This window comes from Pyricularia oryzae, chromosome 6 (genome assembly GCF_000002495.2).
Source record: "Pyricularia oryzae 70-15 chromosome 6, whole genome shotgun sequence".
Classification (NCBI taxonomy): Eukaryota; Fungi; Ascomycota; class Sordariomycetes; order Magnaporthales; family Pyriculariaceae; genus Pyricularia; species Pyricularia oryzae.
In genome coordinates, this window is record NC_017853.1 from 2,214,952 (window position 1) to 2,235,499 (window position 20,548).

Consider the following 20,548-nt stretch of genomic DNA (forward strand, 5'->3'; position numbering starts at 1 on the left):
TGCACAAGCCAATCTCAGGCCCCATCATCCGTCAATTTAATTTTCCCTATTACCTTAGTTTGCCGTGTCATGTGCAGTTTTACTGAGGCCTTAAGTGGTACCTACATGATGCAGTGACATCGGCTTTGCCCGCTGCGGAGACTCAACTTTTTGCGAACTGAACTTTGGCAGATGTCTGTCTCGTTGTGTTGCGAGGATTAAACAAGGGGGTGAATCATCGACAACGGGATTCATGGTATCAGCTTTCAGCAGAATTGAATACCTAACTACCTACCTACCCTAGGTACCTACCGAGGCACCCAAAGTACCGACTCTACCTGAATCTAAGATCATCTGGTTTTTATGAGTTGGGATTGATTTCTGCTGGGGAAGTTTAGCCACATTAGCCTTGTAAATCTACAAATCGCCGCCAGCTACGGATACCATTCAATACCCCAGGCACGGGGCCATTTTGGAGGCGTAGTGCTCGTCTATGCCTGATGCTGGAGTGCATGAAAATTCAATACTCCGTACAGCACCGGCAGTCTGCATCTACAAATTGCGAATAGGTCGGGCGATTCCTATATGGAAGGAGCGGGATCCAACCAGACTTGGAAGAAGGAAGGAGGGAGAGAATCAAACCAGACCGTGGGAGGAGAAGAAGAAGAAAAAGAGAAAAAAAAAAGGAAAAAGGAAAAGAAGGCTCCATACTGCTCATCAATCCCCCAACTTGCTGCTACAATATACAGCCTGAGTACCCTACCCTATCACTTATTGCAGAACACCGGCAAGCATGATGCGGCATCACGATGACGACGACGTCCTCGGGGACCTGGAAATATCTTCAGCCGGGTCTCGTAACGATCATGCACCTGTCTATCGCATCCCAACCAGGACTGTCTCGGCTATTGAGCATCCCATGGTGATCAAGGATCACGACAAGGCCATCAAGACATTCGGCAGCAATTTCAACTTCGCTGCTGTCCTTGACCACGAAAGTGCTCAATTATCGGTGCCATTGTACCCCCGCTACGACAATCCTGTGGTGCGGCCCATAATATCTCACAATGCGCCATCGCATAATGTCCTACTCAAAATCGAAGTCCCTTGTAGGACCGGCAGGAAGCGGAAAAGAGGCAGTGACGGTTATTGGCTCGAGCCAGGGGCTGAGGGAGCAGAACCATCGCACATAACTGGAGAGTCGAGACGGCCTCGCATTATGTCGCAGAAAGGGCTTGATGAGCCCAACATGCTCCAACGGAAGCTGCAAGATAACATCGGCAAGTACAAAGTCGAGGCCGTGGGGCTTATCAGGAACACACATCGGTATAGAGGTGAGGTGAATTCCTTGAGATCCTGCCAGTTGTCGCCACCAGTTACTAATAAGATATTGCACGCTCAGGGCTGGTCGACTATCAGTATTCGACAGTGAATGCTCCGTTTATGAATAACATCATAGACAAGGTCCTTCCTGGCGATGGTCAGTTCAGCAATGTACCCATGGAGCTGCTGGGTCAAGTGTTTCCAGTGCTGACATCAAGACAATTCCAGTCTCTCAAATGCGGAAATTCACCATGGAGACAGGGACTTCAAATCCCCCAAACGTAGAAATCGTGCCACCACCAGTGTTCAGTCACATGAACCTGCCGTTCCACTACAACTACGCCCAAAACCCGTACGTCCGCACCGTGCACAGGGAGGGCGGCGCAACCACAATCAATCTTACTGCCCGCGCCAACCATGCGGGCTACTTTATTGCTCATGATACATATCCGGCTCCCAGCGCTCCCTCGCGGAGTCCCAATGTCAAAGATCCACAGATGGCTGCTGCTATAGTTGAACTAAGCTTGGCCTTTGACGAACGTCCAATCTGGACGCGACGCTCACTAACAAATCGTCTTGCAGCGTCTGCGCGGTCCGGTGAGTTTAGTGAAAACATCATCAAGCATGCAATGCCATTCTTTGCCTACCAGTTCAAAGGTGGACCATGGCGTGACGCTGTGGTTCGGTATGGTGTTGATCCCCGTACCGACCCGGAATGCCGAATATACCAGACCTTGATGTTCAAAACTCGTCGTGCCGAAGCAGGCAACCCGGATCAGCAATGGGCTTCGGTGCGTAGATCCGAGGCTTCAACTCGCAAATGGCGGAGGGCGCCGACCCTCAACGCCGGTGGCCCCAAGAATGGCGATAATGATGCAAACAGCCACATATTTGACGGTCAAACATTCTGCACCGACGGAAAAGTCTGGCAGGTCTGTGACATTACGGATCCCCTCCTGGTCAAGATATTTGCCAATGCCCAGATTCGATCCGAATGTGAGGTTTCTGGGAGTGGATGGTATCGTCGTGGCCTGTGGGCTAAAGCTCGTGCTATCATGAAGTGTAAGATGCTGGCCATTGCCTTTGGACGGACCTTATCCGATCAGGATTTCACTCCAGCTTTGGCTTTGGACGATGGCACTCCAGAGCCAACCCCCGCGTCAGGCCAGCCCGTCTCAGGCGCAGCAAACGTGCGCCTTGCCCACGTCAATGTGCCGCTACCTGATTTGAAGCTTACGGAAGCGGAGATGGCGGTCATCCGCGGCCATGGGCAGTCCCGCTTTAGCACGGCGGCTCGGAAGCGTAAAAAGACCAGCCATGGCTTCTCGTATCGTGTGCCGCTCATCAACGCGCGCAGTAGTGCACTCGGCAAGACCACTACCTCGTCAGGCGCTGCAACGCCAAGTCAGATGCCTGCGGGAGACTCGGCCGAATCCGGAGGACCGGATACTCCTCTTCGTTCTGTTGAGGATGTCATCAATGAAGATGATGATGAAGAGGATGATGAAGGCGACGAGGAGGGCGAAGGTGACGAGGAGGGTGAAGGCGACGAAGATGGCGAAGATGAAGATGGTTACTTCCTGAACCGGGATCAGTTCAGTCGTGATAAAACAGGTGACGTTGCCTCGGATTCCCCCTTTCCGAATCAGCAGCGAACTGTAAGGTTTGATCTGCCCAACCAAGGCAACAAGGCTAGGCACGGGAGTGTTGGGCCTGCTCATCACGACAACACTGCAGGAAGCACCATCAAGGAAATGGACTCTGGAGATCACGAGGATGACGAAGAAATCGAGGAGGCCGATGGTTACATGGACTCAAACCGAGAAGAACGGGAGTTATATGGTGACGAGTTTGCAACTGACTACGAGGAGGAGCGAGGCTTCAGCAGTGCTGAGGATTACTGAAGGCTGATCTTTTCCGAGAAAGCTTCGGAGTCGTTCGAAGATAAATACACAAGAAGCCGTTGCCTCGTGTGTTTCGTATTCGAAAGGAATATCAAGTGGATTTGGACACACATTGTCAGCTCGACCCGAAACGACTCCCATAAGTCCATTATCTATCCATCTTCTGAGTAAGGTGTTGTATGTGATGCCCTATTTACTAACTTAACTTTCTCAACACGAAATTCAGTGCCATACAGTCTAGGTCACCGTCCGCAGCTGGCCAGGAAAATAACAAAACCAGCCCGGAGCATTGCCCAGCACAAGCCATCGTAACCAAGAACACAAAACTCACTACCGGCGCAAAGATGGCAAGGAATAATATCTAAACAATACAACCTCTTATATCAGGACTGGACTGCGCTCCAGATGTGCTGGTGTTCAAAAGGAAAAAAAGCACAATCATTGTGCCTGTGTTACCTTGCTCTTGCTCGCCTTCTGCTCCACCATGGCCTTGACCCAACCTTCGACGTCACGCAGGGCTTTGCGTGGCCACTTTCTGCGCTTGAGCAAGAAGCCCTGGATCTCGGCTGGCGACAGCTGACCCGAGACGATTTTGGAGCCAAATTCGGCCGCTATCCTGCTCAGCTCGTCCGCATCGGTGATGGGAGTCTCCGAATCATCCTTTCCGTCTATAGCATCTTGTTTACCGAGGAAAAGCCGAGTCTCCTTTTGCGGCTGAAGGTCTGTAAACGGCGGGGACTTGGTGCTCTGGTCGGGGGTGTACATTCGCTGGAACAGCTCGCTGGCCTGCTCCTGCGTCGCGTTGCTAAAGGCCACCTGCAGGTCGACGCGGCCTGGGCGGATGAGGGCGTCGTCGAGCGACTCGGGTCTGTTGGTCGTCATGATGAGCACGCGGCCCTCGTGTGACGCCACGCCGTCTATGGCGTTGAGTAGACCGGACAGGGATATGCCCTTTTGCTCGCCGTCGCTGCCCCTGCCCCCCTTGAGGGCGCGGGCCAGATCCGTTACCTTCCACTCGTTTGGTCCGCTGGGCGGGGAAGTCGCGTTGCTGCCGGTCGTGGTCGTCGTCTTGGTGTTTGTCCTGACCGAGTGCCCGATCTTTTCCTCGGTCCTGGTCAGGCCGGCCGTGTCAATATCCTCCAGCAGGACGACGCACCTCCTCGGAAGGCAGTTGAAGAGGTTCGATAGGTCCTCCTCGCTCAGCTGCGGCTCCAGCAGGCTAACAACGTATATATCGAGCCCAAAGACGCCGGCCAGCGCAAACGAGAGCGACGTCTTGCCCGTGCCCGGAGGGCCATGGAACAGGTAGCCCCTGCGCAGCGGGATGCCGCGGTTCGCGTACCAGCGCGGCGTCTCGGGCTGCAGGTACTCGTTCATGTCGGATAGCACGGCCGTCTTTTGCTTCTGGTCGAGCACTACCGTATTCATGGGACGGACGGGGCGGTTCGCAACCGAAGTCCACGAGTGTCGGCCGTGTCGCCGGATCAGAGAGCTGTTGGGTCGCTTTATCAGCGTTTTTGCGTAGTGGTCTTTGTAGTAGTGCTCCCGGGCGTGGGCGAGGAGCTCCTTGATTGGTTCTAATTGTTAAGGAGGAAAAATATGGGCTTTTCGTCAGTTTGCTACCCTAGGCATGCTTTTCCATATACCAAAATCAGGAACATAATGGAAGAAATAAACCTTACCTGGGGAAAGTCCAAAACATGAAATAACCATGGTCTCTTTGTCCCTAATGGTAACGGCCGCCGGTGCAATGTTGCTGCCTTCCATGACGGGTTTCTGCCGCCTGTGAAGACTAAAGTACCTGTGCCTGAACCAGAAGCCGTGGATGCCAAAGGCGGGTATGTATCGTGGTGGCTTTTTTGGCAGGGGGGAAACGAAGTTAGTCACAGCTGATTTATTCACTCCCCTTTCTGATTCCCCTTTTCTTTAGTAAAACCTATGCATTTGTAAAAACTCACCGTGCTGGCCTTCTGCTGCGAAAAGTTGACATACTCCTTGCCATCCTCAGAGACCGTCACCGGAACTGCCTGTCGCGTTGCAGCATACTCACCGCGGTCGCCCTCCCAAGCCGACTGGAGAGCCGTCTCGGCCATCAGCAGCCTCGACCTCTCGGTCCGGGGCTGGGCGGCGAGCCAGACCATGACGTGGTCAAAGATCTCGTCGTCGCTGACCACGGAGACGCTCGACGTCATGTACTCCAGCACGAGCCCGTGCCAGACGAGGGACCAAAACTGGCGCGTCAGGCGGTAGGTGGCCCAGACGAAGCCCATGGCGGTGACAAGCGCCGTCGGGTCGATGCCCAGGTAGGCGCCCAGGGTCTGGTTGACCAGCATAAAGGTGCGCATGAGCGGGTTGGCGTGCATCCCTCCCCCGAGCAGAGGCATCAGGAGGCCCTCTATACCCAGCCCGTTCATGCGGAAGCTCCCGTGGGTCGTCGAGGCGTTGCCCGCAGGGCTGCTGCCATCTGCTGTCATGGACATGTTGGGGCCTATGGTCGGTGGTAGTAGCTCTCTAATAAGCTGGTTAAAGTCCATCTTGCTGGCTGTAATGATGGATGTGGTTGAACAAAAGGGCTATGCTGTTTGATAGAGATGCGGCAATTGCGGCAGATGCTCAGACACTGTCCAGCCTTGTACTAGAACTAATCGTAGCAAGAGCAAGCCACTGGCCAAAGACAGGGAGAGCAGGATATCGTTGGTCTTATAGCCAGGGGAAATGGGAAATGGAATGGGGCCAAACAACTAGAATGCTAAGCGATGCAGCTCGTACGCAGCCAGCCTTCTTTGGGGACGAAAAGGTAGTGAGCGTCGCAAGTAAGAGGGTAGAGGTAGATATGGTGTGGTTACAAGATGCTGTGTGAAGAACGAGTGACTCCCCGTTCTTTCGAAGCCTCGTATTTGAAGCGTTCAGATGGATTGGCACTTACAGGCTGCTATTTTTTCCTCTGCTTGTGCTACCAGTGTATCTCTTTTCCTCTGTACCACAAAGGGGGGGGGGAAGTAGAAAGTATGTGCGGGTATCCGCTGGCTAAACGAACTTTACGATGAAAGGAACTGTACGTCAAGACTGGCTTTTTCTTTGTTCCGTCCCCAACAGCCTCTTGCTATGTTTGTTTAGGTCCTTTTTTTTTCTGTTGCCCGGTTGGCGCGGTCTCGAAAAAGGCCTCCAAAACCCCCAAATAATAACAAAAACAAAACACAGCCGAGTTGATTGGAAATTTCTCGTTGACTCCAGATGTACTGGCCCACAAAGCTGTCCTTTTAGCGAAGTTCTTTGTCTTGGTCTAGGTTTTCTGGTAAGCAAATTCCAGAAATAGACCTAGATGTTGTTTGCATCCAACGTGAGAAAAGACGCCTAAACCGATATACCAGTGGCTATGAGTGACAGCAACCCAGATTATAGGTATAGTGGTTACACTTGTACTTCCCGAAAAAGAAAACCACAGCCCAGAGACTTGGGATAGGGGCTGAGATTATATGTTTAATAGGGCTGCAGCAAGTCCAGCGGAACAACACAATCCACTTGCCAGTAAAGACACGACAAGTTAACTTTTCGGCGATTATGGAGCTAGGTTTACAACTTGTGCTTTGTTGTTCTTTATATAAGGTACATAATTGTGTACTGTTGTATCTATGTATAGGCAGCCACCACAGTTCAGTGGTGGCTCATTGCCTTCTTTGTGGCAAAAAGCTGTCTTTTGAACCAGCTGAACAAATCATGATCAACAATGAGTGGGAACGAGGCGGCAAAAAAAAAGAGAAAATGAACTAAGCACTGACTGTGAGTTATCCGGTTAGGCAGCAGGGACTACGACAACTTGGTCTAGCCTAGAACGGATAAGTCAGCCCTAGGATGGGTTAGATAAGAGAGAAAAAAAGAGCAGTGGTGACTGACGCTGACTCCCAATGAAAGACGGATGCTACCTAGGTAGGTAGGTAGGTAAGTAGGTAGGTAGGTAGGTAGGTAGTAGATAGGTAACGTACCTACCGATTTACTTAAGATACTCATTACATGTACCTAGGTACCTACCGGTAGATATGCCAAAACTTGGTCCCCTATACCTACTCTGTCGAGATCCACCACAGAGAGGTACGAGTTTTTGGCCTTACAAGGCGCGTAAACGTGGCGCAGTTGGCCACTTTGTCACTCTTGTCGATTTACTCCATGCAAATGTCCTTTATTCCCACAAAGCGCCCATATTTGATGCCATCAATCGCGACCTTGTCCACTCTTTTCGGTTTGTTGACACTTGTCCTGTCCCCTTTCTGGGACTTGATCCGCTCTGTCTTTTTACCTAATCGGGGCTCTCCGAAGCACACTAGATATTGCGGTGGCCAGTTTCGTCACAAGCATGCTGGTTTGGGTCTTTGTTCTTTTTTCCCCCCATCTAACAGAGTAGAAAAACAAACATGTGCCAATTATGGCCCTTTTCTATACATGAGCCTCATACAATAGAAGTAAAAGTGTGCCGCCAAGCCTCTTTACATAGATAGTTCTTAACCTGGAACCGACCGAAGACCATTCATAATGCTGTGTCTTGGGGTTCCGCATGAGGGGTTGTGTTGCCAAGAGAGATGATTTCCGACTTTGGGAGATCCGAGGCTGTCAGTCAGGCTTTTCGGGGCTGTGCATATAAAAAAGGTGGTAGCCGTTGGCCAATCTTCAGGACCTGTGGTAGCCCCAGACTTATGGGTCGTCCCAGACCCAACGATCCAGGCGAGCCTTGTGTGACGCATACACGTTTTTTTGTCAGAGATCGAATGAGAATGTCGAAAAAGGCTCATTTTTGTGACATGCAAATTGAGGGGCGGGGGAGAGGCAGAGATAACCTCAAGGCGCCTAGGACTTGGTTCTTGTGCATGCGGCCCTCCGAGTGACCCGAGTGACCACCCCTCCTCGAGGCCCTTATGTGCGGCCCCTGACAGCTTGTCAAAAAATATGGTTATTTCCCGATTCAATTCAATCGCACTCAATGAGAGTTTTTTTTTGGGTAAACCAAGAACGCCTCGAAACAAACCCAAAAAAAAGAAGAAAAAAGTAATAACGCCATTCTAATATGCAACCACCCCGTGAGTGAAAAGCAGTAACCGGCCCTATCAATGGGGCTCCAACACAAAGTAACATGCCACGAACCATGCCACAAATCAGAAAACGACACGCCTAACGCTCTCGCGCCCAGCTCATGACGCGACGTGTGCCCTCTTCCGCGGCTGCTCGTCCTCTCCAGTCTCCGTCTGCTGTTTGTGCTGGTGGAGTCGTTCCGTCTCCCACAAGTGTGCACCAGCCTCGCGGAGGAGCTTGACGCACTCCTCGTTTCCCATCTTCTCGGCCAGGAACAGCGCCGTGTTGTTGCCCCTGTTTCTGAGATGGACGCTGCCTCCCCTGGTGAGTACCTCCCTGAGGACCTCGGCCTTGGGCCCCACGGCTGCCAGATGCACCGCCGTATTCCCCGCGTAGTCCGACGTCTTGAGCAGCGGGTGCGTGCTGTGCTCGTCGCCCTGAAGCATGCGCCGCACCGCCTCGAGGTCCCCGTTGCGGATGGCGTACCCGAGCTCCGTGAACCGCGTCTCGACCGCCGTCAGGTTTCCGCTCGCCACGCCACCGTAGTCCACGCTGCCGGCCGGGTGGGAGAAGGAGGGTACCGACGTTTCGGTCATCTCGCCGCGGAGCGACTGAGCCATCCTGGATGTGATGTCGGCGTAAGAGAGCCCTTCGATGGCCAAGAGGTAGGACAGCTTGGTCAAGGCACCCTCGGTGGTCAGGTCTTGACCAAACACGACACCGGCCCTTCCTAGCGCGGTGCCGGGTGCGTACAGCGGCGAGACAAAGCCGTTGGTGCACTGGCTGACGTTGACTATCACAATCTCCCTTTCCACGGCCGCACGGATGACCTTGGTCAGGCTGCCGTCGACGCCAGAGGGGGCGTTACCCATGCCGAATGTCTCGAGAATCAGGCCCTTGAGCCCCGGGACCCTCAGGACGGAGTCGAGCATCTCTGGCTTGATGCCGGGGAATATCCTCAAGCACGCCACGTGGGCAGTGTCGAGGTAGGTCGTCACCTGGAACCCGGCGATCCTCGTAGGTCGGCGCACGAGCTGCCAGTTGACGTCGACACCGAGGCTGGTCACCTTGGCCAGGGGCGGGCAGTTGGGGCTGTCAAAGGCCGCAAACGCCGAGGCCGAGACCTTTGTCGTCCTGTTACCACGGTACAGGGCGTGATGGAAGAACAGACAGACCTCGGGCACGACAAAGGTCCCCGCGATGATCAGGGATCCCAGCAGGTTATCCACGGCGTCTGTCTGCAGGGCAAAGATGGATGCCTGGGAGCCGGTGAGGATGACAGACTTTCCCAGGTCTGCCATCATAAATGAAAGAGCTGAGGCCGAGTATGCCAGCGAGTCGGTGCCGTGAAGCACGACGAAACCATCAAACAGGTGGTAGTTTTCCTTGACGGTCTGGGCAATCTCGGCCCAGCCCGCAGATGAGATGGAGCTGGAGTCCAGCAGAGGGGAGAACTCGAGCGCGCAGTATCTGATGTGCCTTGAATAGGAGCTTGGTGGCGTCCTCAGACTTGGCAGAAGTAGCTCCTTGCCATGGTGGTACGCATGGAGCTCTTAATTAGGGGTTTTCAGGATTTCAAGTTAGTAAAACGTTCAATCTGCCCTCGCGAGTGTCATAGACTGGCACTGTCCAATCGCCCAAGGACCAAACATACCCGTTCCAGGAGACGCGTCGTTGAACGAAGGCAGAGGCGCCATGGCGCGCTCCACAAAGCTGTCAACAGGAACCAAGCCATCATCTGAAGGTTGCATGCATATCGTGCCGCCTGTGATGATGATAAGCACCCTCGACTCGGGATAGGATGAAGGGGTCGTCTGCCCTGGGGTGATGGTTGGGGATCCCATTGCGGAAGATAATGTAGGTTCAAAGGTGAGTGAGGGAGGTGATTGATTTGGATTGTCTCGGCCGCTGTGTGAAAAACAGGTGGGATACGCCAAGCTGGACCGTTTTGATTTGGTGGCGCTGTGAAGCCAAGCCAAGCAGTTGATTATTCTCGATCAAACAAGTAAAGTAGGTGGTTTTTCCAAACAAGTCAGCAAAATAGTAAGTTGTATGGTATATTCTGTATAAATGACGATGGAATGGGTCGAGACTCAACAACCAACTACCGATTGTTTCCGGACAAAAGACGCTACAAATGAACCATGTCCCGTTTTCCTCGGGTTACCCAATGGATAAACTATTACATTTTTTTTTTCATTTGCCGCTTGCCATTTGCAAATTTGCCAATCGATTGACGAATCTGCTCGCAGCGCAAAAAATCTTCGCACATGACCTAGACTTTCAAGTTATGATGGGGTAATACATTGCTAATTTCTCCAGGTTCTTCTGGTCAGCCTCCATGAAATCTGTGGAGAGTCAGTCAGTTCACGGCGTGATGGTACCCGCAGACGCTTGCCGTCCGGCCTCGCTTCTTCCTTTTTGTTTTTATTTGTTTAATTTTGCTCCTTTCTTATCTCTCGATGTGCAAGTCCCATGTCTAGCTCTGGCCGTGCACCAGCTGATGATTGTTATCAGTCGTCGAAAAAAAAAAAAAAAAAAAAAAAACAGAACCTCCGGTGAAGAAAGGAAAATAAGGTTTGGGCTCCCCATGGGCTCCCGCAAACGACTTTTTTTTCTCCTAGAGTTAGTGGCTACTCGCTCATGTTCACCTAGATGTTACTGTCATTTACAAGGCGCCTTACTCGGCAGGTAATAGGCAGTATACAGGCTCTTTCACGTTATGATTGCGAAGACTCGCTTGATTTTTATTTTATTTTTACAAATTTTGCTCATCTTTCTATCCTTAACGAAAAGAGACCAAGCCGTGTTCATGATGCTAAAGCAGGTCTAACAAGGATGCCTAGGTGTAGATAGGTCAGGCAGGTGCCTAGATTGGACACTTAATATTATGTGTTTCCACTCAATGCTAGCAACTCCGGGCCTCGGTATTCGCGCAGTAGTTGGCGCGGATAGATGCCTTGTTCGGGCTCGCTCCTGCCGTTGGTAGCAAAATCGTGGCCGGTGCCGGAGAAGAAATTTCAAGGCTCTTGGGGGGGGGGGGGGTGGCTATGCTCTGCCTAGAGTTGTATGTACTTGGTAGATCTACTGTAAGGATACCTACTCATACTACAACAGGTACAACTCAACCTTGGTTTAAAGTAAAGCCCGGCCTTTCATGTGGGGCTAGCTTTATTATTAGGCGGTGAGGCATGCACGGTGACATCCGGCTGCCAAGACTCGCTGACAGAGGTGAGGTGCTGGACATGGACCACACTGGCAACGGACAACTGATACTACCGTAGTTTCTAGGTGTCTTATCCTTGCAACTACTGTTCTGTTGTTACCTGTACCGCACTCTGCAATTGAATTCTTGATTCTTGAAGGCTTTTGTTGTGGGTCTCCTTTCCAGAGAACAACCGGTTGTCCTCAAACGATTTCCCAACCCCAAAATTCACCGAAACAGCTGCTAAACAAAACCTGTCTGCCGGGCGTCCAATCAATTCGACACGGGCCATTCCGCAATAGGTAGAGCTTCTGATTTTCAGCCTCAATACCCATTTTTTAAATTGCTGCAATCACTGCTCAAACCCCAAATGGGGAAGGAAGTTGTCGAAACTGCTCAATAAAAACTCGGGAAAGAAAAAGAGACAAAACAAAACACAAGGCAACCATGTCTTCGACATCGACCCCAGCTGTGCCCGACGGCAGTACGGTAACTTATGAACAATTGCACGAAATACAAGAAGAATTTGAAGACGCCGAAGTGGAGCTTGGTAGGTGCAACATACCTGGCCAAACAATTTGCTTTGGTTCCTCTGGATCGACATATGCAAATCATCAAAAGCCTACCTAGAGTGCTGTAGCTATAGTCAGACCTGTGGAGCCAGAAACTATAATGATCGGGACTAGCTGCTGCCCGTGTCAAGACTGGAGTCACAGCTAACCGGTCTCGTCTATCTGTCCTAGTCCGTCAACATGTTCAGATCACCAGACCTATATTGGAGAAGCGAGCCAAGGCTATCGCGGCAATACCAAACTTTTGGCCATTGGTGTTCGAACAGGCGCCTCAGGACATTGACGAATATATTCAGCCGACAGATGCAAATGTGCTCATGTCGTCACTCAAGTCGATTTCCGTTTCACATTTCGAGATCGACAATGAGGTAGAAGGTGGTGACCCGAGAAGCATCTCCATCAAATGGGAATTTGGTGAAAACGATTACTTTGAGGATCGCTTCCTCGAGAAGAAGTTCTGGTACCGACGTTCCAAGGACTCAAGCTGGTCCGGTCTGGTCAGCGAGCCCGTCGACATCAAATGGAAATCCGGAAAGGACCTGACACATGGGCTGCTTGCCATGGCAAGGCAAGTTTGGGATGAGGAGCAAAATCAAGGTGCATCGGCAAAGATCGACAAACCCGAGGGAATGACTCCATCACAAGAGGCCCTCAAGAAGAAGATTGAGAGTGCGGGTGGTGTTGGTGGGGTGAGCTTCTTTGCCTGGTTTGGTTATCGCGGTCGACATGTCACGGCCGAGGAGAACCGGCAATCGCAAGAAGAGAGACGTCTGAAGATGCAGGGAAAGATGCCTGAAGTGACAGCAACTGAGGACAAGGATGAAGACATGGACGAAGATGACCAAGATGCGCTAGAGGCTTTCCCTGGCGGTGATGAGCTTGCAGTTTGCATCGCGGACGATTTATGGCAGGATGCCATCAAATATTTCAGTAAGTCCTTGATGGCGATTTTTGACAAGTTCTTCTGGCTTCTGGCTTCTGGGATCTGTGATTGACGAACGACATTCATCTTTTAAAGTGCAAGCACAGGAAGATGATGGCAACGACAGCGGTGACGACTTTGAGTCAGACGAGGATGAGGAGGGTGAAAATTCTCCAGCGCAGACCCCGGGCCAGCCACCAGCCAAAAAGCAGAAGAAGTAAACCATGCCGTATGGCGAACGGGATTGGCAACGTTCCCTCACGGCGGAAATATGAAGGGCCTGCGACTCATCTCTGCCTATCTCTAGTAGTTACGTACTCCAACGCATGCAGTATGTGTTACCAATAATCCACGGCATGGGCAGGGTAAGACTTGTTCCAAACGCAGCCAGTCCTGGAATGTGGGATGTTTTTCTTCTTTTTTCTTCTTTTTTCCTACCAGTGCTTCCCCTGATGCGGAAGCATCTGGACATGGATTGGTACCTACGCGGAAGGGTATGAGACCACCTCTGCAAAAATGTCGCACACGGCGTTGCGCTTTTGATTCCGTCTAGTGGTGTTGTCTTTCAGATACCAAATGGAGCATATACAGCAAGCAGCCGATGCGTTGTTGTAAACGGACAAATCCCTCGAAGGGGTGACCTCGGCGCCAAGATATACTTTTTTAACACTCTTCTAATGCGCTGTACTGTACACATTGCTTGGTACAGTCGCCTGTCGCTCCACCAGCCGGGACCCCTTGCGGAAGCTAGGTTCGGGCGATCGTCACTGACACCATCACAAGCATATGATTTTCTGGGGCCGCCTCGGCGACCCGCGACGACCTATTTTCTATAAAAAGTTTGTTGTTGCTTCTTTGTCTCTCGTCGCATCGTTTGCTGCTTAATCGCTCCGGAGAGCGATTAAGACCAGGTTATCGAAAGCGCGAGGTGTGCACCATATTGTATAGATATCTCCGGTGGGTTGACTCCACGGCAGAGAGGCGCCGGTTACAAGAGTCCGACTCGCACCGTTTCATCTTGGCGCTTTGGTAGGGATACCCTTTCCCATGTTCCACCCTACCGCAACCCAAGACCCCACAGCATCAGGCTATCGACCTGACGTTTGCCCCCGTACAATGCTTGCTTGGTTGGCCAAGCCTTGCCCCTACATTCGTCCGCCCGTTTTGGGTTCCAGTCTTCATGTGCAACAGGATTGGAAGCGTCAGCCTCAACTGTGGAGGGTGTATGGTCGAACGATATCATGTGCCCCCCTGTGAAGAACCTGGTCGAGTTCTCGTTTGGATGCTGGGAATGAGGTGCAACTGGTCTAGCCCTTTGCTGGGTGTACGTGGTAGGCTGTGGGGGAGACGTACTCAAGTCAACTGTCGCCACTCTTTGAGGGCTTGAGTATTCGTCTCTTTTTCTTTTTTTTTTTCTCTCTGAATTGTCACCTTTGGTCGAGGCAGCTTGGTCCAGGTGCTCAACTCATTTTTATTTTATTTATTTTATTTTATTTTATTTTGTTTTTCTTTTCGTCTAATACACAAGAACGTTGACGCTCTTGTTTGTTTTTCACAAAGTTTTCCCGCCCCTTCATCTGTCTTTTCGGTTTTTTTTCCCCTTGCTATCTCCTTTCATTGGCCGGTCCTCCCAAAAGACGAGCGTTCCGTCCGTCCGTTCCTTTGACGCTGAATTTCTCTTCTTTCCGTCCCGGCGACAACGACGATAATCGATATAAGAAAAAAGGCGACACTGCATTGCTGGGCATTGTTCTGGATCTTTTGATTTTCTGATACTATAACTCGCCCCAACAAGTCTATGTTCCTCCTTCGATTTCCAGGAATATGATTTAAAGGGGTACAAGATCAACTTTGTCCTTTTTTTCGCAGCTGAGAGCCGAAGATTTATTTCCTCGTCTCGTCGTGTCGTCCGAAAACTCGGACCCGCCTATGCTACGTACCTTACCTATCCCAAAAAAAACCCCCCGAATATTAGACGACCATGATACTATTAAAAAAGGCGGCAGCAGCATGCTTGCTTCTGCAGCAGCTGCCTGGGGCTGTTTCATTAAATGTCAACTTTAATGATCCAAATTCAGTCAAATCTGCAGCCAGCACAGTTGCCTTTGGTATGATGAAGTATTACACTGGAAACAACACTGGAGACACACCGGGGAACTTGCCAGATCCCTACTTTTGTACGTGGTCAGCTCTCGTTTTCTTTGTTACTATTGCGAGTACTAACATGACCCTCAACACGTACAACAGGGTGGGAGGCTGGTGCCATGTTTGGCACAATGGTAGATTATTGGTTGCTCACCGGAGACGCTACTTACAACCCGGTGACGACACAGGCGCTACTACACCAAGTAGGAGACAACAAGGACTACATGCCAGTGAACCAGACGAGGACTTTGGGAAACGACGACCAGGGTTTTTGGGCGTTGGCTGCAATGTCCGCAGCCGAGAGCAGATACCCAGACCCCCCGCCCGGGCAACCACAATGGCTAGCCCTCGCGCAGGCTGTCTTCAACGAATATACTGCTCGTTGGGATATGAAGACCTGCGGTGGAGGCCTTCGCTGGCAGATATTTCAGTTCAACAACGGGTTCAACTACAAGAACTCCATCTCTAACGGAGCCTTCTTCAACCTGGCGGCCCGCCTTGCCCGTTTCACGGGCAACCAGACGTATGCGGAATGGGCGAACAAGATATGGGATTGGGAGCGGAGCACGAATCTCATGACGGAAAAGTTCGAAATTTATGACGGCGCCGTCGCAGACGGCGGCCAAGACTGCAAAAAGCCCGACATGGTGCAGTGGACCTACAACGCGGGCATCTTCATGCACGGCGCGGCGTTCATGTACAACTTGACCGAGTCGCCAAAGTGGAAGGAGAGGGTGAGCGGGCTGCTTGACCGGACCATGATCAGCTTCGTCCAAAATCAGGTTCTGGTCGAGCCTGGGTGCGAGTTCGTGGGCACGTGCAACAACGACCAGCGCAGTTTCAAGGGGTACCTGACGAGGTGGCTGGGCGGCACGTCGCAGCTGGCGCCCTTCACCTTCAACACGATCCAGCCGATCCTGCGGAACAACGCCGAGGCCGCGGCGGTGGCGTGCTCGGGCAGCCCGGCGGCGGGCTTCTCGGGCAAGCCGGGAACAGCCTGCGGGTTCCGGTACAAGGCGGGCAAAGACTTTGACGGCATGGTGGGCGTGGGCGAGCAGATGAACGCCCTCAACGCGCTCATGTACACGCTCATCAGAAACAACACGAAGGAGGTGGTGCCCGTCACGTCGGACACGGGTGGAACCTCAAAGGGCGACCCCACCGCCGGCATCATCAAGGCCCCCGAAATTGGAGTCTTCCAGCCCATCACGACGGCTGGTCGGGTGGCGGCTGGCTTCTTGACAACAGGCACCATCCTCAGCTTGGTCGGTGCGTGCATCTTTGTGGTAACATGAGAAATGAAAACCATGGCAAAGACGCCGTCTTTCTTTCGTCATGTTTTCTTCTCTCTTTTTCCTTTTCTCTTGTGTGTCCACTACATTGGGTCTCTATCGCGCACACACACAAACACACACACTTTTTTTTCTTTCTTTATTGGATACCCAACATGGCGTTCAGACGGACGAAAGCCACGTTAAAAATATTTCCCTTGGGGTTTGACAGGCTCTCAGACAACACTTGTGTTTGAGGGCTCTGTAATGATAGGCGGGCAAAGTGGCTGCTTTCGATTTCGAAAAAAAGGCATCCATGGGTTTGCATAATATGTATCGGCGTTGGGGCTTTTCTTTTTAAGCAACCAGCTCTGGGAGTTGAGATGCATTGTTGGGTAGGGTAAAGGTATAAAGATAGATACCTTGATTCATGTACAGATATTTGTTAAAAAAACATATATGCAAGAATGCCTTAGTCCATGTCATAATGCTCATGCTGATGCTCATGCGATGCACATGCGTGAGGATCTTTGATTGACTTTTGTATCCCCAACATGGAGGATACATCCCCCGCCCCCACCCACAGCGCCGTGGGGATGAGGGGAGAGTAGTCTTCCATCCAAACCAACACAACCCCACTCCTCGACTTCCTGCTATACATACCTCGTACATACTACGTATTGGTGACAAAAGTTGAAGCAAGCCAGTAATGACTTTATGTGGATATATCGCATGTTCTAGCATGTCTCCCCCGCATCCCATGACTGAACTACTACGTATACTTCGGTGCATCCAAGGTACGAAGTAGACGTTCTTTCGGCATCGACTCCGCAAAAAGTAACCCCCCCCCCCCAAGAAGAACTCCCCGCATGTCAGAGTACTGTCGTTTATCAAATGCCCCCAAAGGGGTTCTCGTGCGTGCACCTCCTGCCATCAGATGCGGAGCGCCGTCTTCGGAAGGCCAAGGGAAAGGAATTGTCCATCAGTATTTAGACAACCCAGGATCGTAAAGCTTCCACATGAAGATCTAAGTTTCCTTTTGCAGATCAACATAAAAGGTCAGGGCAAACACAACACAATACAAAAAAGCAGCCAGCCACTGCGGCCCCTCCCTTCCAACTCCTCACACCAACAATGTCTGCTAGACACTTTGTCAACGACCCAACCCACCTGGTCAACACGGCCCTGCACGCCATCACCATCACCAATCCCTCGGTAGCATGCGACGCCGAGAACAAGATAATCTACGTGCGGCCGGACTCGCGCCGCCCAAGACAGCCCGTCGCCATCATCTCCGGCGGCGGCTCCGGTCATGAACCGTCCTTTGGCGGCATGGTAGGCCGTGGCCTACTTTCGGCCGCCGTGGCCGGCACAATATTCGCCAGCCCGTCCACCGAGCAGGTCCGCACCGCCATCACGTCGAGGGTAGAGGTCGGCGACAGGGCAGACGGGGGCGGCGTGCTCATCACCGTCATGAACTACACAGGCGACATACTCAACTTTGGCGTCGCAGCCGAAAAGGCGCGTGCGGCCGGCATCAACGTCGAGATGGTCGTCATCGGGGATGACGTTGGCGTCGGCCGTGCAAAGGGTGGTAAGGTCGGCCGTCGCGGCATCGCCGGCACCGTCCTGGTGGATAAGATCGCCGGTGCCCTGGCCGCGCGGGGCGCCAACCTGTCCGAGGTGACCCACGTCGCTCGTCTTGTCGCATCCAACGTTGCCAGTATCGGCGCCAGCCTCGAACACGTTCACGTCCCCGGCCGCAAGGCAGCAGACCAGGAGGACACCTTGGCCGAGGGCGAGGTCGAGATCGGCATGGGCATCCACAACGAACCTGGATCGGGTCGTGAGAAGGACCTTGAGCTGCCCGCGCTTGTGGAGCGGATGCTGGCGCAGCTGCTCGACCAGAAGGACGCTGACCGCGCGTATACGCAGGTCGGCAGCGGCGACAAGTTCGTCCTGCTAGTCAACAACCTCGGCGGTGTGAGCGTTTTGGAAATGGGCGGCATTACCGCAGAGGTGGCGAAGCAGCTAGGGACGACGTGGGCCATCAAGCCGGTGCGAGTTCTCGCCGGGACCTTTATGACCAGCCTCAACGGGCTGGGTTTTAGCATCTCACTGCTGAAGGTAGTTGATACTGGCAGTTCTGCAACAATGGTGCAGTTGTTGGACGACCCCTGCGAGGCCACTGGATGGTCTGCCCCTATCGCTACCGAGACATGGGACTCGCCGCCTACGGCAACCAAAGAGGGCAACTTGAAGGAGGAGAGAGATCTCAAGCCTACTGGGCTGAGGTTGGATGCCGCCGTTGCTCAAAACGCTATCACTGCAGCATTGGAAAATGTCATTGCCGTTGAGCCTGAGGTCACCAAGTACGACACGGTGGTTGGCGATGGCGACTGTGGTATTGGCTTGAGGAGGGGCGCTGAAGGTAGGTTCCGATTGTTTTTCCCGTTTCCCAGCCTTGAAAAGGACAAACTTTGAGCTCAGTGCTGACCATCTAAACTCAAAGCCGTACTCAAACACCTTGCGAGCAACCCACTAAGTGGCGATGCCGCGGTCGACGTGGCAAGCATAGTGCCGGTCGTGGAGAATCACATGGACGGCACATCTGGCGCTCTGTACTCCATCTTCCTAAATGCAATGCTCCGATCACTGCGCGACAACGCTCCTTCATCGGGCGAGTCGACAGCCTCCCCTGAGCTGTGGGCCAAAGTACTGAAGGAGAGCTGCAAGGCGCTCGGAAACTACTCGCAGGCACAAGTGGGCGACCGAACTCTGATCGATGCTCTCCACCCATTCGTAAACACGCTCGCAGAGACCGGCAATGTAGGCACTGCCGCCAGCGCAGCCCAAAAGGGAGCTGAAAGCACCAAGGGCATGAAGCCCAGCTTTGGCAGGTCGACATACGTGGGAGGAACCGGTTTCGAACAGGTACCCGACGCTGGAGCTTGGGGACTTGCTGCCTTCTTTAATGGGTTAGCAAGACAATCTTAAGGGGCATGTTTAATTGCAAGATTCAGGAGGCCTTTTTTGATATCATTTAATATGTCCAGTTAGTTGCAGTTACTCCAATGTTTATTGAGCAAGCTTTGCGTAAAACCTCCCGTGAAACAAGCATCGAGGCATCAAGGCTGTACTTAGCCACTTTTCAACGCCGTTTTCTGATAATGAAATGTGCTGCCTGTGCTAAACGTGAGAAGACCGGATTTTGCCCTGGTCATTCATAATCGCATCAAGATGAGAACAAGAAAGAATGTAGAAAGTTGTGAGTGCATTAGCTGAGAAGAACCAAGATGACCGAGTCTCCTCTTAAAAACCTAATTTTGGGAGGAGAATGTTAGCTAGAGACTCTCTTCTTTCAGACCTTGCAGAGAGGCAGCAATTTTCTTTTCCTCTATCTCCCACACTTGCACTCACATTTTGCTAATGAAGCGGTCCTTGTTTACGGGCCTTCCCTTCTTCCCGCTCGCCAACCTCGGCGTCTCCGTCCACATCTCCTTCACGTTCTCGAGCACCATATTGCAGTGCCTATCGAAAGCCTTGACGCGCGCAAGCAGCTTGCGGTTGTTCCGGATCGAGATGAGGACTTGGGTGTGGCTCCTCACGGCGGTCTGGAGGATCGAGAGTGGGCCGGCGCTGAACTCGTGCTCCTCTAGCTGCGCAATCTCGTATTCTCTGCAGCAGCAATTAAACAGTCAGAACAGGTTGCATTGCCAGCACGCAATAAAACCCAAGCTAGCTCATTGGTTTAGGCTAGGAGCAACTGGACGGCGAGGATAGGGAGGGGCTTGATACGCACGTGAGTTCGTTGCGCGGCTTCGTCAGAAGCTCCCTATTGAAAATATTAGCATGATGTGGCCATCTGAATTACGCGACAATAACTCTGCTTACTGGATCTTTGGGTCCGCCATGCTTGTGGTGTTTTGTGGTCTATCACGGTTTCGCGTAAACCTGGTCGAAGTAAAATGCGGGAGCGGCGTCGCAACTGATGTCTGGAGCTAATAGTTCGCAGCGCCAATAATTAGCCCAAGGTACTGTACTGCCCACACCAAAACACATTGCACGATAAGATAACGAGAAATGCGACATTGCAAAGACCTTTCACAGTTCAAATAACAGTGTCAACTGTCAAGACTTTGACAGCAGCCAATTACCCCGGCGAT

The 20,548-nt window shown here is 52.2% G+C and overlaps 7 protein-coding genes across 8 annotated transcripts; 4 read left to right on the top strand and 3 right to left on the bottom strand.

The window, feature by feature from the left end:
- The first annotated feature begins 71 nt into the window (after positions 1-71).
- On the top strand, positions 72-4,947 carry MGG_04019 (transcription factor tau subunit sfc1). The gene is made up of 4 exons (XM_003719782.1): positions 72-1,313; positions 1,382-1,459; positions 1,531-3,320; positions 3,433-4,947. The coding sequence occupies exons 1-3, from the start codon at positions 773-775 to the stop codon at positions 3,204-3,206; spliced, it is 2,295 nt and encodes a 764-aa protein (XP_003719830.1). The 5' UTR covers positions 72-772; the 3' UTR covers positions 3,207-3,320; positions 3,433-4,947.
- On the bottom strand, positions 3,323-6,624 carry MGG_04018 (the record flags this gene model as incomplete). Of its 2 annotated transcripts, XM_003719783.1 has the most annotated exons (4): positions 6,133-6,624; positions 5,165-5,717; positions 4,889-5,060; positions 3,645-4,783 (listed from the first exon to the last, which is right to left on the bottom strand). In XM_003719783.1, the coding sequence occupies exons 2-4, from the start codon at positions 5,684-5,686 to the stop codon at positions 3,645-3,647; spliced, it is 1,833 nt and encodes a 610-aa protein (XP_003719831.1). In that variant the 5' UTR covers positions 5,687-5,717; positions 6,133-6,624. The 2 variants fall into 2 exon arrangements, with proteins under 2 accessions (XP_003719832.1, XP_003719831.1); XM_003719784.1 differs by lacking the exon at positions 6,133-6,624 and having other exon boundaries at positions 3,323-4,783; positions 5,165-5,821.
- A 611-nt stretch (positions 6,625-7,235) lies between these two features.
- Positions 7,236-10,513, bottom strand: MGG_04017 (L-asparaginase). Its single transcript, XM_003719785.1, has 2 exons — positions 9,922-10,513; positions 7,236-9,819 (listed from the first exon to the last, which is right to left on the bottom strand). The coding sequence occupies exons 1-2, from the start codon at positions 10,109-10,111 to the stop codon at positions 8,387-8,389; spliced, it is 1,623 nt and encodes a 540-aa protein (XP_003719833.1). The 5' UTR covers positions 10,112-10,513; the 3' UTR covers positions 7,236-8,386.
- Positions 10,514-11,535: 1,022 nt separating this feature from the next.
- MGG_04016 (uncharacterized protein) lies at positions 11,536-13,823 on the top strand. Its single transcript, XM_003719786.1, has 3 exons — positions 11,536-12,022; positions 12,216-12,974; positions 13,063-13,823. The coding sequence occupies exons 1-3, from the start codon at positions 11,920-11,922 to the stop codon at positions 13,185-13,187; spliced, it is 987 nt and encodes a 328-aa protein (XP_003719834.1). The 5' UTR covers positions 11,536-11,919; the 3' UTR covers positions 13,188-13,823.
- Positions 13,824-14,396: 573 nt separating this feature from the next.
- MGG_04015 (mannan endo-1,6-alpha-mannosidase DCW1) lies at positions 14,397-16,903 on the top strand. The gene is made up of 2 exons (XM_003719787.1): positions 14,397-15,143; positions 15,214-16,903. The coding sequence occupies exons 1-2, from the start codon at positions 14,948-14,950 to the stop codon at positions 16,404-16,406; spliced, it is 1,389 nt and encodes a 462-aa protein (XP_003719835.1). The 5' UTR covers positions 14,397-14,947; the 3' UTR covers positions 16,407-16,903.
- A 109-nt stretch (positions 16,904-17,012) lies between these two features.
- MGG_04014 (dihydroxyacetone kinase) lies at positions 17,013-19,491 on the top strand. The gene is made up of 2 exons (XM_003719788.1): positions 17,013-18,813; positions 18,895-19,491. The coding sequence occupies exons 1-2, from the start codon at positions 17,517-17,519 to the stop codon at positions 19,377-19,379; spliced, it is 1,782 nt and encodes a 593-aa protein (XP_003719836.1). The 5' UTR covers positions 17,013-17,516; the 3' UTR covers positions 19,380-19,491.
- Positions 19,431-20,476, bottom strand: MGG_04013 (small nuclear ribonucleoprotein Sm D2). Its single transcript, XM_003719789.1, has 4 exons — positions 20,277-20,476; positions 20,185-20,217; positions 19,803-20,060; positions 19,431-19,702 (listed from the first exon to the last, which is right to left on the bottom strand). The coding sequence occupies exons 1-4, from the start codon at positions 20,294-20,296 to the stop codon at positions 19,660-19,662; spliced, it is 354 nt and encodes a 117-aa protein (XP_003719837.1). The 5' UTR covers positions 20,297-20,476; the 3' UTR covers positions 19,431-19,659.
- Between the last annotated feature and the right edge of the window lie 72 nt (positions 20,477-20,548).

Coding starts and splice junctions, on each gene's coding strand:
- MGG_04019 (XM_003719782.1), top strand. CDS start 773: ATGATGCGGCATCACGATGACGACGACGTCCTCGGGGACCTGGAAATA. Junction 1,314..1,381: donor GAACACACATCGGTATAGAG/GTGAGGTGAATT, acceptor TTGCACGCTCAG/GGCTGGTCGACTATCAGTAT. Junction 1,460..1,530: donor CAAGGTCCTTCCTGGCGATG/GTCAGTTCAGCA, acceptor AGACAATTCCAG/TCTCTCAAATGCGGAAATTC.
- MGG_04017 (XM_003719785.1), bottom strand. CDS start 10,111: ATGGGATCCCCAACCATCACCCCAGGGCAGACGACCCCTTCATCCTAT. Junction 9,820..9,921: donor CGACGCGTCTCCTGGAACGG/GTATGTTTGGTC, acceptor CCCCTAATTAAG/AGCTCCATGCGTACCACCAT.
- MGG_04016 (XM_003719786.1), top strand. CDS start 11,920: ATGTCTTCGACATCGACCCCAGCTGTGCCCGACGGCAGTACGGTAACT. Junction 12,023..12,215: donor AGACGCCGAAGTGGAGCTTG/GTAGGTGCAACA, acceptor TATCTGTCCTAG/TCCGTCAACATGTTCAGATC. Junction 12,975..13,062: donor GGATGCCATCAAATATTTCA/GTAAGTCCTTGA, acceptor CATCTTTTAAAG/TGCAAGCACAGGAAGATGAT.
- MGG_04015 (XM_003719787.1), top strand. CDS start 14,948: ATGATACTATTAAAAAAGGCGGCAGCAGCATGCTTGCTTCTGCAGCAG. Junction 15,144..15,213: donor CTTGCCAGATCCCTACTTTT/GTACGTGGTCAG, acceptor CACGTACAACAG/GGTGGGAGGCTGGTGCCATG.
- MGG_04014 (XM_003719788.1), top strand. CDS start 17,517: ATGTCTGCTAGACACTTTGTCAACGACCCAACCCACCTGGTCAACACG. Junction 18,814..18,894: donor CTTGAGGAGGGGCGCTGAAG/GTAGGTTCCGAT, acceptor CTAAACTCAAAG/CCGTACTCAAACACCTTGCG.
- MGG_04013 (XM_003719789.1), bottom strand. CDS start 20,296: ATGGCGGACCCAAAGATCCA. Junction 20,218..20,276: donor ATGGCGGACCCAAAGATCCA/GTAAGCAGAGTT, acceptor TATTTTCAATAG/GGAGCTTCTGACGAAGCCGC. Junction 19,703..19,802: donor GACCGCTTCATTAGCAAAAT/GTGAGTGCAAGT, acceptor TCCCAAAATTAG/GTTTTTAAGAGGAGACTCGG.